General features: G+C 33.9%; 1 protein-coding gene across 4 annotated transcripts in view; it reads right to left on the bottom strand.

The window, feature by feature from the left end:
• Positions 1-14,939, bottom strand: part of PTPRZ1 (protein tyrosine phosphatase receptor type Z1) — a 197,352-nt gene that overhangs the window by 132,376 nt on the left and 50,037 nt on the right. For all 4 annotated transcript variants that reach the window (XM_053609318.1, XM_053609319.1, XM_053609321.1 and 1 more), the window contains exon 2: positions 3,742-3,807. In XM_053609318.1, coding sequence (XP_053465293.1) covers positions 3,742-3,807 — 66 coding nt within the window. The remainder of the gene's footprint in view (positions 1-3,741; positions 3,808-14,939) is intronic.

Genomic DNA, 14,939 nt, shown 5'->3' with positions numbered 1-14,939 from the left:
GGTAACAATTTGTATTGTTACTTTACATAATTGTGTACTTTTTCATAAACAACCTTAGCTTCAGTGATTCCAACTGAATTGTGTTTGCTGTGCAGTATAGTATTTCTAAATGGCATGATGAACTCTTTTATAGAAAAGTGTTATGATGTACTTGGTAATTTTTATTAGTAGAATTCTATATGTACAAACATTCAAGGGAAAGTTCTTCCTTCCTAGATGGCAGCTACTTTGATGAATTTAAATGATGACATAATACAAGAAGGAATAAAAACACAGTTCAAAAAGATGAGATGCTATGGATGAAACTAGAACTAAATGTGACTACAACCAATTTACTCCAGACATTCACAAATTCAGTTACATTTAAGACTCTTAAAACCAAAGTATCTTCAAATTTTACACAATTAGCATAGCTTTCCATTTTCTAGTTGGAATAATACCCATAAAAATAGAATGTATTACCAAACATTAGATACTTATATGAAAAGTAGAAAGAGATAATTCACTTTACCAATCTACATTTTAAAATTTTGGCTTTGTTGGGATTGCTTGGGGGAGATACATTCATTTGGACAAAGAATTTCACTAGCTTGTTTTATTTTAGACACTCTGGGAATTCACAGTTGTATAATTTCCTCATCTCTACTTTCTTCCTAGGATCTTCAAAAATTCTACAAATAATTCTTCAAACCCATGGGAAACATTAATGAAAGTAAAACAATTCCTTCTTTAAAACTTTGGTAAGCGTCCATCCTTATTCTGACTCTGGAACTTTTTGTTTTGAGACCTGGTGCCCTGCCCCCCACAGCTAACGTTGCTTTTTAATGAGTCTATCCCTTTAATCATTAGACTGTTCCTGAAAGAAGCTAAAGCTAATAGGTTGTGAGCAGGATGATGCAACTTGATTATAAGACCAAGAACTGTGCACTGTTTTTATGTAGGTCCTTCTGTGAAACCCCGGCCACTCTGTAGGTGCTGTGTCTATCCTCAATTAGCCTGTTAAAAGGAGGAGCTCTGTCTTAGGAGGCTGTCTCCTAAGATAATAAGATATATGTATTACACAGTTTGTGCTGTTGCCACGTGCTTCTGAAACCCACAGGTAAAATTAACTGTCTTTTCTGACCTGATGAGGCATCTCCAGCTGCTGACGGACCCAGGGCTGCTGGGAAACACACCCCCACTACTCCATTAGTTCCCGTGGTCAACATATATCTACCCTTACTTGGAGCGGTGAGAAGTAACCCAATTTTTCTCTAGGTTAGTGATTTTCAACCTGTGTGCTGTGGGAAGAGCTTAGGTGTGCCATGAACATTTTTAAAGATCATTAATTAAATTATTATTATTATTATTTGCAGTTTTTGCCCAGGGCCAGGTTTGAACCCGCTGCCTCCAGTATAGGGGGCCGGTGCCCTACTCCTTGAGCTACAGGCGCTGCCTCAATTAAATTATTTTTGAGATTACACCTGCGGTGCATCTTACAAGGGTATATGTGAAACTTAGTAAATGTAGAATGTAAATGTCTTAACACAGTAACTAAGAAAATGCCAGGAAGGCTATGTTAACCAGTGTAATGAAAATGTGTCAAACGGTCTATAAAACCAGTGTATGGTGCCCCAGGACTGCATTAATGTACACAGCTATGATTTAATAAAAAAAATAAAAATAATAAATAATAAATTATTTTTGAAAGAAGTTCAAAGCACAATGAGTATATTCTTTTTTTTTTTTAAATCAACAAGTGTACTGTGGAAGTTTAACTAGGTTCAAGTGTACTGTGAGATAAAAAAGTTGAAAAACACTGTTCTAGGTGATAGATCTTCTGTTTTCTGACCCTGGGTTTAGAGACAACAGAAGTTGCATTAGAATTTGTTTTTTACTTTACTCATTCGTACCTGGTTAACATCTGAGTCCCTAGTTTAAAGACTCATTGGTCAGAGAAAGACTGCTTTTAGTTTCTCCTCTGATCTAGGAAGCTAGTTGTTAATAAAACTAAATCAGTCCAAATTTTATTTACAATCATATCTCTATGTATTAAGTTTTCTATAACAGCTGTATATTGCTTTTTAAGTGGAGCAAACACCATATTAGAAACAACAGGGTGGTGAATTTTTAAAAGATGTCTTGCTATAGCCTTATGAATTAAAAGTAAAAACATGAATATGAGAAGGCTAAAACACGTACACCTTTAATCATGAAAAATTCTTTGGAGAAAAATTTATCCTGGAAGCAGCATTACCAAACTGGTACCAGTGATACCCACAGAAACCATCTACAAAGATATTTTGCACAAATATTGTCCAGATAGTGGCCTATGCAAATATTTTCCAAGAGAACTCAGAGCTTTCCCTTGTAATGTCATCTTCCATTGTTGGGGATACACTCTGAGCATTCTAATCTCTCCTGACATGTGTAATGTCATCACTGGGAGAATAAGAAAATAGCTGTGGTTTTCACAAAACACTAAGCTTTCTCTTTTCAAGGAAAAGAAGGAGAGTAATAGTTATGGTTTCCAGATATAAAGTGATCAAGCATATAAAATTACAAAGTTTTTGAAAAGATAGTAACACATTACATTACTTAATAAACATATAACCCAAGTGATAGTATATAATGAAACATAATGTAAAAGATTTACTTTTATTTTACTTATTTATTTATTTTTGAGACAGAGTCTCTCTATGTCATCCTCAGTAGAGTGCTGTGTCATCACAGCTCACAGCAACCTCAACTCTTGGGCTTAAGCTATTCTCTTGCCTCAGCCTCCTGAATAGCTGGGACTGCAGGCGCCTGCCACAACACATGGCTATTTTTTGGTTGCAGTTGTCATTGTTGTTTAGCAGGCCTGGGCTGGGCTCGAACCTGCCACGTTTGATATCTGTGGCTGGTGTCCTACTCACTCAGCTATGGATGCCGAACCTAAAAGATTTACTTTTGATGTCAACATATATATATTAGTTTCTATCTAAAAGCAGCTTTTCGTTTTGTAAAAACAAATGACATTAATTTTTAAAGATTATAGCATGATGCCAACAAAAAAATTGAGACAAACATTAGAATTTTATTTATTATAACAAAAGTAATTTTAGAGAAATTTCCTAGATAATTCACTAATAGCAACATATTTTTAGACCATATAATCAGAAGTTATATTTCAATACTCTAGACTCCCAAGTTCAGGAAATTCACAGTATTCTAAACCAAGTCCGAAATTTGACAAAATCATTTTAGACCCTGACTCCAATGGACTCAGCCATAATAGTTCTGAGAAAGTCCTTCGGGAGAGCAAGAATCCCATCAATCTTTGTTAAGTGAAAAAAAAAAAAAATAGCATGCTCATAATAACAGAGGCTGACATTTACTGAGTGCTTTCTATTTAGAATGAGGGTCTGTACCAAGGGCTTTACACTTTATCTCATTTAATGCTCAGCACAACACCCCCCTCCACCCCCCTCCTCAGGTAGCTTACGTATCTTTCCCAAAGTTGATACACGCTTAGCAGCATGGGCCTGGAATTTAAATCCAGCTCCAGCTGATAGCGATATGCTCCTCACTACCAAATTTGCTTATGGAAAGCTCCCTAGAGATAATTTTTTAATTTGATATATCTTATTAATTAATCTGACTATCCATGTGGATATGTTAAAATAATGTGTTATACTACAAAGATTCATTTTACATATGCAATATGTATAAAGCAATAAAACTTTCTGCTAAATCTCATTATGTGAATAATATGTTTACCTGTATAGGACCAGCCAATCTCTTCAACAAGTTTTCTCTGTTGTCTGTAGTATCCATGAGCCCAATCTATAACCAAGAAAAGCCAAGAGATCAGTGTATAGAAAAAGTGTCCCAATTTTTTTATTTCATGTTAATACAAAGATACAAACCATTAGCTTACATACTATATACATGAAAGGTTAAAGTCAGCGTCGTAGTTGTGTCCCATACCCAGGGAGGGTACCCCTTGGATGGGAAGCTACTGAATGCCCCCTTCTTTAATTGAGATTTAATTTAGATTTTCTCTTATGTCAGTCTGTTATTGCTGTCTCCTACTTTCAAATTAGTATCAAGTGTCCAAAATGTAAAAATATGGGAAAACCATATCCTTCATATCATAAATGGTTCTTGAGTACTTCTACCCAGGTCACCTTTCCACTATCTCCCCTCAATCTCAATTACCACCATCACAGACTCTAATATCCCCATTCTAACATATGTTAGTACACATATTAGAAAGCGCATTTAAAGGATGCTGAAGTTCATATAGGAGCAAAGCAAATATTTAGGTAACGTGGGAACAGTTTAGAAGAAGTCCATCTCAGAAAGAGCCTAAGTTCAGAGAGGATAGCCTGTCATACCTCCAAATTTTTCTTACCATTCTCTAAATCTAATGCCTGAAAAACTACCAATTAAAGTCATTTGGGGTTCAAAACCCACATTTTATTTCTTTTTTCTCTTTGCTAAACTAAGTTTCATAAATGAATATAATCCGAGTTTTATTTGTAAATGCTTCTAGGAGACGCAAAGATTATCATGCTTTCACAATGTGCTTCCCTTCTAATGCAAAATGAAAATTGCTACCTTGAAAAAGTTGGAATTTAAACGTGTCTGTGTTGTTTGGGACAAAGATGATGTTACAGATTGTGGATGAAACTGTCCGTTGGACTAACAGAGATGCCTGAGTGAGGTAACACAACTGGAAGGCACACTTAGGGCGTGCTAAAGAAAGTCTCTAGAGCTAGAACACAGGGCAAAGGATATAGAAAGGAAGTTGAGGTGGAGGCCAAAGTTGCACTGTGCATACATAATTCAACATTTTGCCTGGAGCAATGCTTGTACTCAAGAAATAGGGATGTTATGATTCATTTTCCTTCCTCCTGTGTCACTGTCTCTTAATTCCAGACTGAACCAACATTAATACTCCATTTCAGCTACATTGTGGATAAACTAAATCTTTGTAGGCTTTGTAAGTTTGGAACATGATCAGAGTTGGCAGAAGAGGCTATGATAGCTATTTAACAAATGAACCTAAGGAACAGTATATATTCATAAGTTAGGGTTTTGTGAATATAGCCTTCATTCAAAAGCAAGCATTTATTTTACACACACAGTGTCTTCATCATTTAGGAAAAGAAACTGTATTTCTCATTCTTTCTTTACAATTGTTTTCTCCTTACTGACAGCTTCCAATGTTACAGATACAAAAATCTCAAGACATTTGAGAAATTATTTTCCTCTCTTCCATGTTATATACTCTCTGATTATTACATGGTAATGAATAACTGTTAAATTATTTCATAAAAACTTAAAAGGCAGGGCAGCTATCAGAAATACACATTCAGAATCCATAGATTATTCATAGCCCAAACCTATCTTGGAGAAATGAACTTTTTTTTTGTATGATTTTTTTATCCATATAATTAGTTAAATATTCCATTGACCACACAGCACATTTCAACACATATTCACATGTTTTTATTGAAATATAATTTATATATCACACAACGCACCCATTCAAGTACACAATTTAGTTCAATTAGTATATTTACAGAGTTGTGTGGCCACCCATACGAATAATTTCAGAACAGCTTCATTACCCACAAAAGAAACTCCACACCCTTTAGCTGCCATCTGTATCCCACCCCAGTCCCCAGCCCTAGGCAACCACTGATCCACTTTGTTCATATAGATTTGGCTATTGTGGGCATTTCTATATTAACGGAACCACACACTACACCACCTTTCCATTTCCAGACCCGCTTCTTTCATTTCATGCAATGTTTTTGAGATGTATCCATGATGCAGCATGTATAAATATTTGATTCTTCTTCACTGCCCAAGGATATTCTACTGAGTGGTGAGCAAGACAGCCTTAAAGTTCCCCACACCTTAACTAACTTTAGAAAGGCTGCTTCCTAACTGTAGGCACTTTTCCTTTACTTATAGCATTTACTTCAGATGCTGTGATACTTTACTTTCTCTGCCCCTTTGAGGTGTAAATCTTTTCAATGGCCACCTTTGAGGTGTAAATCTTTTCAATGGCCACCTGATAATTTGACTACCCAGAACACATTTTCAAGGGCCTGAAAACAACCTCTTTGAAATGTAATCAACAAAAGAAATAACATCCTTATCTTCCAGTTTAGGTGAACCCTAACTTTGGGGGGATGGGGGCACGGCTCAAAGCTATAAAAACTACCTCCCATCATAAAGGTATGAGTTTATTTATTTGGGGGAGTTAAAGTCCATTAGCAGACACAAATAACTTACAACTTACCCTAAATGTCCTGCAGTTCTTTTCTAGTAGCTCCTCCAGTCCTTAAAAATCATTACCCCTGTGTGTCATAAGAGTTGAGCTCAGATTGGTTTGGGCTTCTCTTCTCTATTAAGATAGCCTTGAATAAAGTCTTTGTTGCCTGCTTAACTTTGGTACAATTTTTGTTTCTACAATAGATACACTATACTGCATTTAACCATCCATCAATGGATAGATACTTGAGTTGTTTCCACTTTTTGGTTATTATGAATAATGCTGTTATGAATATACATCTATATATTTGCTATTTTCTAATTAATAACATGTTAGATTCACAATTCATTTTTCAAAAACAGTTGTCCCATAAGATATTAGTCATTTACAACTAAATAAATTTAAATTAAATTCTAAGGAAAAGAGCTTCTTCGTTATAAATAAATAATACTGTATGTACAACTGAATGTTAGAAAAGGACCATAAAAGTTTATGGACTCAGACTTAACAGTCTAGAAAAAATAATTCCTATTTTAGTGATAAGGCAATTTATGCTACCGAAAAGTAAGTGGTTTGTACAGTCTGTAAGTAATACAATGGAATTATAATAATTCCTATGCATAGAATAATGCATAGCTCTTGCCTTCTACTCCACTGATCTTATCCCAGTATCAAAATTCCTAACACCCTGAGCTTTGCCTGAGCATGAGCCCCTATATCATGCATGCTTCCCCGAGGAAGAAAATAAAGCCAAAACAATAAAGAGGAATAAAATTTTACTAGTAGAAATTATTTGGACAAATAAATTACAAAGAATTGAGCATATATTTGATTTGACTCATCGATCAATTAAAATTTTCCTCATAAACTCTGCACTGACCATAGGGAAAAAATTTTTGTAATCTTTTCTATATTTGAAGTATAAATATTTTCCAAAAGTAAGATATTTTGTCATTTAAATGCATTTCGGTGACTTTAGATCAGGCACCATACAAAACCTCCATTTAACAAAGATTCTATTGAAATAAATAACACAGTAAGCTCTTGTGTTAATGATTAATTCTAAAGGATGACAGCAAAATATCAGCAGATTTTTAGCTTTCCTTGTAGGGCTTTTATCCCTATACAAGGAACATTTGTCCTTGGTTTTTAATTACTTACATTAGGAAAGCTTTTTCAATACAAGATTCCCAGGTGTTGGTAGCTCTCTTCAGCTCCTTTATGTGTTGTTCTCCTTAATTGTTACTTCAAACAATCCGTTACACATTCATATGCTAATTACACAGTGCTTGGGCGTGAGAGAGTACCCCACTTTTAAAATTCTACTTAGAAGTCTGATAGATGAGATGTGATAGCTCCAATGAACAAGAAAAAAAGAAGCTAGGTTCACTTTTTTGTTGCATTTTATACTTTGAAAACCAGCAAATCCTATATAAAATAGAATCTATCAAAGTGCTTATACATTTCAAAATCCATTCAAATAACACAGTGTAATTTTTTTTTTTTTTTGCCTTTTCCTTCTTTCTCTGAATTTTACTTTCTTTAGTCTTTAGATTTTGGGGTTTTTTCCACTTAAATATTTGCCATGTCTGTTACGATGTAACTGTCCTATGGTAATAAAACTAAGAGATTTCAGGAAGGAAATGTACACATAATATACAATAAAAAATATATACATTAACAAATCTCTTTTAAAGGTTACTCTAAAGTTTGTCTGAATAAAATATTCTTCATGAAGTGTTTTTTATGATCTGCTAAAAAAAGGAGAAATTTGGTTTCTTATTTCAAATGATATTAAATATTCATGTACCTACCTTGAACACCTATATAGGCAAATATGTATATATATACACATATATTTTTATATTTATAATCTATTATTTATATATACACATATATTTCTTTACATTAGTGCTTCACATTCATGTAAAGCAAATCAAATTTTTATTTTCCTTAATAATCATCATTAGCATTTTGTCTCAAGCCTTTTATCCCCCAAATAAAAATCAGAGTGCTCATTTCCTACTGGATAAACATCATTTTACATATTTTAAATTCTAAAAGTGCTCCTGATTTTGCCCTTACCCTAAAGAAAGTCTCTGTTTCATGTTGATCAACCATTTATCGCCCGCAACCTACTACAAAGTCTGGCAGTCTGGCAGTAGTGACAAAATACACACAGGCACATACAGACACATGTACGTTACTGCTAAAAGTGGCCAAATTGCAGGTACAATGGGAAGAAATAGAGTGAGCCTCAGAAAAAGAAAGGTCAGGTAGAAAATGCCACAGATGTAAGTCTGAAGTCTGGAACTCCAGACTTCTTAAAGTGGACTTGTTCAAAGTGGACAGCACTTCTTGCATATTTAATGACCTTTAAAGAAGTTCCTAAGGAACTTCTGAGAAGGGAAAATGAAGGCAGGTTGCTGGTAGAAATCTAGAAATGTGGCACAGAAAAGATAGAATTAGAGACAAACTTTTTTTTTCAGTTTTGGCTGGGGCTGGGTTTAAACCTGCCACCTCCAGCATATGGGGCCAGCACCCTACTCCCTTGAGCCACAGGGGCCGCCCTAGAGACAAATGTTTAAATCCCTAGAAGAAAACTGACCAGCAGAGACGTGATAGGAGAGCCTGAACATTCCAGGTAGAAGAAAGAGCGCGAACACCAACAAGAGACATGTCTTGGAAGTGAAGCTTGAGAGGCCAGGTGAGTTCTGTGGCATCTGCAGATCACCAGGGGCTAATTTTTGGTAACAGCTGACTGAGAGACAAGGTCAAATCGATCTCCATACGTATCGTTTTCATCCTACTCTCCCCTTTTACTTAGAATTCTTTTAAAAATAAAAATGAGGTTTTCTACTTAGTTGACTAAAAATTGCTGAATAAATTCTATATATTTTGAAGTAAAATATCAAACGGGAGTATGGAATAAACAATTCAATATTTTAACTGAAGTGAAAGGGGTTAGGTGTCTGTTTGTGAAGGATTAAGAAGGACTGGAAACCACTGGTGACAGTCTAGGGGTCATCAGAGCAATCATCCTCCAATGAAGGATATGACAGTCAGACGTGCATAAGACTGAAGTGGTGGTGGTAAAAAAAGGTGGCAGTCATAACCATCTGTCACTGGAAACACAGTAAGTCCCCTCTCTGAGAAGAAAATATAAAATAAAATCAGAAATAGGAGTTCCTTTAAGAAGAGAATCAGCTTTTGATTAAAAAACAGCCATGAATACATCACCTGGCTTAAAGACACTCATGTCTTCAGATGTTCCATAACAACTATCTTTCTCATAAAGTTGAGTTTATGTTCCAAGGAATCTAAACCAAAACATGTATTAGCCAAATGGGATAACTAAGACAAACTTGACAAGTAAAATTGAATTTGTCCACACATCACACAAGGCAGATTTCCTGATTTTCCCATCATTCGGTGTCAAGGATCACTTTCTGTCCAGTTATCTCTCCTACCGCATCTTCATCCACCTGGGATGTAAACTTTTGTCCAGTACATACAGAAAGACATTTGTGAAATGTCTACTTTATCTAATTATAGTAATTCAGATAATTTGGCTTGTTTGGGATAAAGTAATAATTCAAACAATTTGCACTTATTGCTAACCACTTCAGATGGAACCAAAAATCTCTAAAAACCTACTGCTTTTTGAAATATATTTGTTATTATCTGCCAAATCATTTGTTTCCCAATTTCAGCTGTTTTCCAGTGTTAAAGCAGTTTTGATTTTCTCCTCTCTGCAAAAGTGTCCACATAAAAGTAGTTTTGAAACTTTCAAAACTTAAATCACAATTTCATGATAAATAAGAGGAAATATTAATTTATATTGTTAATAATTGGGATTTCTGGAAAATATGAGTTTTAGGAGACTAGGTGACCTCTTTATTTAAGAATAAGGATAATGAGATAAAAGAGTAGATGGCTGAAGCATCACAAAAAAAAAATCAAATGGTAAAATTATCAAATTATCTCCTTTGATAATTTTATTGTTTCTAAAGTATAATGTAAAAGAAGAAAAGGAATAATTTCTTCCCTGTGCTTCCTCTGGTGGTGAGACATCTAATTAAATGCGTATGTCTGATAGGACTAAGGACGAGTTCAGAGGTGAGCAATTAGATTTTATTGTTTCTTAGACACCAAGGACTCTGAATGCTTTCCCAGGGAGAATTTATATGTTGGCAATATAAATTATCTACTAAACCTATTCAAACTTTTCAATGAAAGATCAAAATATTCACAGGCTACCTTTGAAAAGTCACCAGTGTATTTTCCTATTCTTAAACATACAAATTTAACTTAGTGTTATTGATCTGCATTTCTAAATTTGAAGGGTTCTTTTACTAAAACATGTTAATGATTTTTATCTTTATCACATAGCAATGCGTGTGTTTCAGACAAATTAGAAAAATACGCAGAAGCAAAAATAGTTTTAAAAACACCTGTAATCTTGTCTGCTATAGACAATTGCTGTTTATAATTCTGTACTTCGATGTATGGTTTCTTTGATGTTAGATAGTCATCTATATGTTACACACATTTAGTTGCACTATTTGGTAACCCACTCTTTCTACAAAATAATATCATAAATTATTAACATACCTTTAAGTTAATAAACTTGGTTTTATAGCATCATAACAGTTCGCTTAAAGTGTTCTTTATGTTTTGGCTACTAGGATAAAAAGTTTATTCAACTTCAAAATATATTATTTCTTGGGCTTAAGTGATATGTGATGATAGTTCCATTAGATAACATTGCTTGAGCTTTATCTATAGAGTCTGTAGGAGATTAAATACTACTCTTTTTCTTCCGTCAACTTTCTTCCATAACACCAAGAAAACACTAACACAAACTTACTGGTGTTGTTCTGTAATCATCATAGCTGCTTAGTTTCCTACACATAACTAAAAGTGAATTTGCTCCACCACAGAGAAAAATTTAATCGTTGATGACATAGGATAGTGGGAGCAGTTGAAATCTCCATGTGTAAAAATAACAATTAGAAGAAGGAGCTAAAAAGGATTAAATGTGAGAAGAAAACCCAATCCATACAATAAGAAAAAAGCATATAAAGGCGAGAAGAAAAAAGAACTGATCAAATGAAATAAAATGTGCTATTTCATTTGTGTTACGTGTTATGATATGCTGTTAAATTCTTATCTTATAATAATAGTCTGTGACTGGTCAGCAAGCTAAACAAGATTGGTTGGTGTTGTGAAGTCTCAAGCCCAAGTGCTTTCACCGAAATCTGAGGTAGAAAGGGAACTTCTGCTGTGCCTCTCTCGGACTGGGACCACTCAGGAAGTTCTGGCCAGCTGGCACACTAAACTAGCAATTAGAGGACACAATGGGATTCCATTCACAATTACCATGCAAAGCATAAAACACCAACAGAGTTCATAGAAGGAAGATATGAGCTATTGTTAATATGAAAGAAAATGTGAATAAATTAAGAAACCTACCACAGCCTTCAATGGGAGTTTTGGGTTTGGGGAAGTTATCAAAGTTCTTTCCAGATTAATGGATAGATCAAATCTCACTGGAGTGTTTTTAACTGGAGAAATTATTCTAAAGTTTATGTAGAAAGATAAATGGAAAGTAATAATTGATACTAACAATGTAGACAAAGAATGAAATAGTAAGGGGTTGGTTAACCAATTGCTAAAAAATAAATTGACAGATTACTAGGAAAAAGCTCTCAGAGCACAGGTCAGATCTACTATAGATTCAAGTTCAATCCATGATAAAGGAAACATCACAATCAGATATGAAGAGTACAAGGGTTCACACACTGGGAACACTGGATATTTGTGTAGAAAGTTAAATCACACTTGACAAAATAAATTCCAAATGGATTAAAGAATTTTTAAAAGAGGATGCAGAAGAGTTATTCTAAAAAGTTAATATTAAATTTATCATAAGATGGAGGATGCCTTTCTGTGTATCAAAAAGGAAAACAGTCATAACTTTGATTATATAACATTTAAAACTTGGATAGAAAAATGTTTAATGAAATGCAAAGGCAGATGATAAACTATCAATAATTGTTTAAATACACTAAACAAAGATAAGATACTCTAAGCATACAGAATTCGTATACATCAATAAAGCAAAAATATGAAGAGAGAAGTCTTAAAAATACAAGTCCAATTACTAAATCTAGAGAATTATTAGACTTTATTGGATATCAAAGAAACAAAAATTAAAAGATCATGAAGATAGTATTCTTCCCACTGTCAGATGATCAAAGGATTATTATTATTTTTTAAATATTCAATGATACTCTAAGGTTCTTGAGACTGAACTTGTATAAACTTTCTGGGAAGTGAACTGACAAGAATTATCAAGATCATTAAAATGCCTCACATCATCTGACATAAAAATCTATTCCAAAGAATATATTTTAAAAGATTAACAGAGATAAGAACAAAAGATCATATGTCAACGTGTTTATAGCACTCAGAGTAACAGCAACTACTGTAAAGTATATTGATGTACAAAAAATAGAAAAAGTTGAAACAAATTATGGAATGTTCATAATATGAAATAATGGGAAGCCATTAATAAATTCATCAATAATGGCTTCAAATTATTCATTGAAAAATATTTACTAATGTGGAGAAATGTCTATGATATAAAACATTATCGACAATTATGATACAATTTTATAAACATTATACATGTACAGAAAACTAAATTTTTTTATGTGGTACCATTGGGAGTTATTTATATTTTTTGTATGTCCTTATACTTCTCATATACAGTGTTTGATGAGTTTGTATTTGTTAAATTTTTTTAAAAAATTTAATTTAAAGTATCATACACTCTATAAAAAATCTCTGATTCTATAGCTAAACAAATTAGTGATAAATATATAAATATTTTTTATCAGACTGTGTAAAGAAGAACTTTAAAACCAGTTTTCATTTCTTACTTTGAATTTTATAAGAAAATCTTATATTCAAAGAGATTAAATGTAGTAGCAAAAAGCAAGATTAACAGTATTTTAAAGTTAAGCTTAGGAGAAATCATTGCCAAATTGACACACGGTATAACATCTAAGCACTTTAGCTACCAGGATAATTAAAAACAAGAGCCATAAGAAAAACAGGCAAAGCAAAAAATTTACAGATCATTTGGGCCACGATCAGATGGACTGAGTCTTCACTTTGTGCATAAACCTTGAAACGATCTTATTTTAATTTGGATCTTATTTCTAAAACAACACTTTTGCTTAGAGAAAATTAAGCGCAAACAGGCCGGGCATGGTGGCTCACCACTATAATCCTAGCACGTTGGGAGGCAAAGCGAGGAAACTGCCTGAGGCCAGGAGTTTGGGACAAGCCTAAGAACACTGAGACTTTATCTTTGCAAAAGTTAGAAAAATTAGCCATATGTGGTGGCACACTGCTGTACTCCCAGCTGCTCAGGAGGCTGAGGAAGGAAGATCACTTGAGCTTAAGAGTTGGAGGTGGCAGTGAGCTATCATGACACCACTGCACTCTAGCCTGGGTGCACAGCGAGAACCTGTGTTTGTCAAAAAACAAACAAAATTAAGCCCAAACATTAGAGTCTATCCATTAATCAGGAAAATCTGGCAGCTTTATGTATTAGCAATGTATTCTGAACTAGATGTGGGTCACATATTCCAATTGCTGCCAGGATGTTGACTGAACATGACTGTGTAGTTATGTCTCGGCAAAGCAGAAAGATTTTCATGATTCCTTTCCAGGACATTGACTGAAAATAAATTTTTGTCATAAATTCCATTTAGTTCTTTCTTACTTGTCTAGAAAATAAATATTTATAGAAGCATATCTGTTATAATAAACTGATAGATTTTTCAATGAATTTTTAAAAATTATGGTTTTTCAATTTGCCTTTATCTTTTATGAGTTTAATAAGCCACTTGCTATTACTCATAAACCTATTGAAGCTTTGTTGAAATTTCAAAAGGAACTCAGGGAGAGCATGGTAGCTCTGCCTAATTATAATTATTAAAACACATACACACAACATGAACACAATGCGTCTTTTCGCTTTACTTTTAGGATTAGGGATCCTAGACCCTGCCTTCCAGTGATGACCTTGGACAAGTCACATGTATTTTCTTGCATCTGCATAATTGCAAGGGAGGAGTATGTAGCCCCTGCTTACTTACAAAGATACTACAAGAGATGGGGGACATGTAAAACCATTTGAGGATTTTTGTAAAAAAAAGTGCTTATATCAACTCATATCATTTCATGAATTTTATTTTTGAGGTATTTAGTTTTTCCTTTCAATAGCGAAGCAAAATTGAAAATAAAAACAATGTGACACTTACACAATGTGCACAGCCTGTATTTGTTCAGCTACTCACAAAATAATTCATTCGCTCACTGCTACTATCTGACTCAGCCTGAAGTGCTCTTCATGGGCATTCAGTGCACGTGGAAATCTCAGAGTCTTATATTCAAATGTTCAACTGTGTTCCCTCAAGAACAATATGAACACTGAAAAACAAAATGTTAAATTTTAATCGTACTTAGAGGAATGATCCTTATCTAATTGCCTTTTCCCAGTATAAAATGAATATTTTCCAAAAGCAAGATTTTCAGAACATTTATAATTTCCTTGTTGCAAAAAGATGAATGGCAGCTTAAGATCGGTATGTATTAAGGCAGGAGGAAA

This window comes from Nycticebus coucang, chromosome 11 (assembly GCF_027406575.1).
Source record: "Nycticebus coucang isolate mNycCou1 chromosome 11, mNycCou1.pri, whole genome shotgun sequence".
Lineage (NCBI taxonomy): Eukaryota > Metazoa > Chordata > Mammalia > Primates > Lorisidae > Nycticebus > Nycticebus coucang.
Note: the sequence above shows the minus strand (reverse complement) of the source record. Positions and strands in the feature narration are given on the sequence as shown.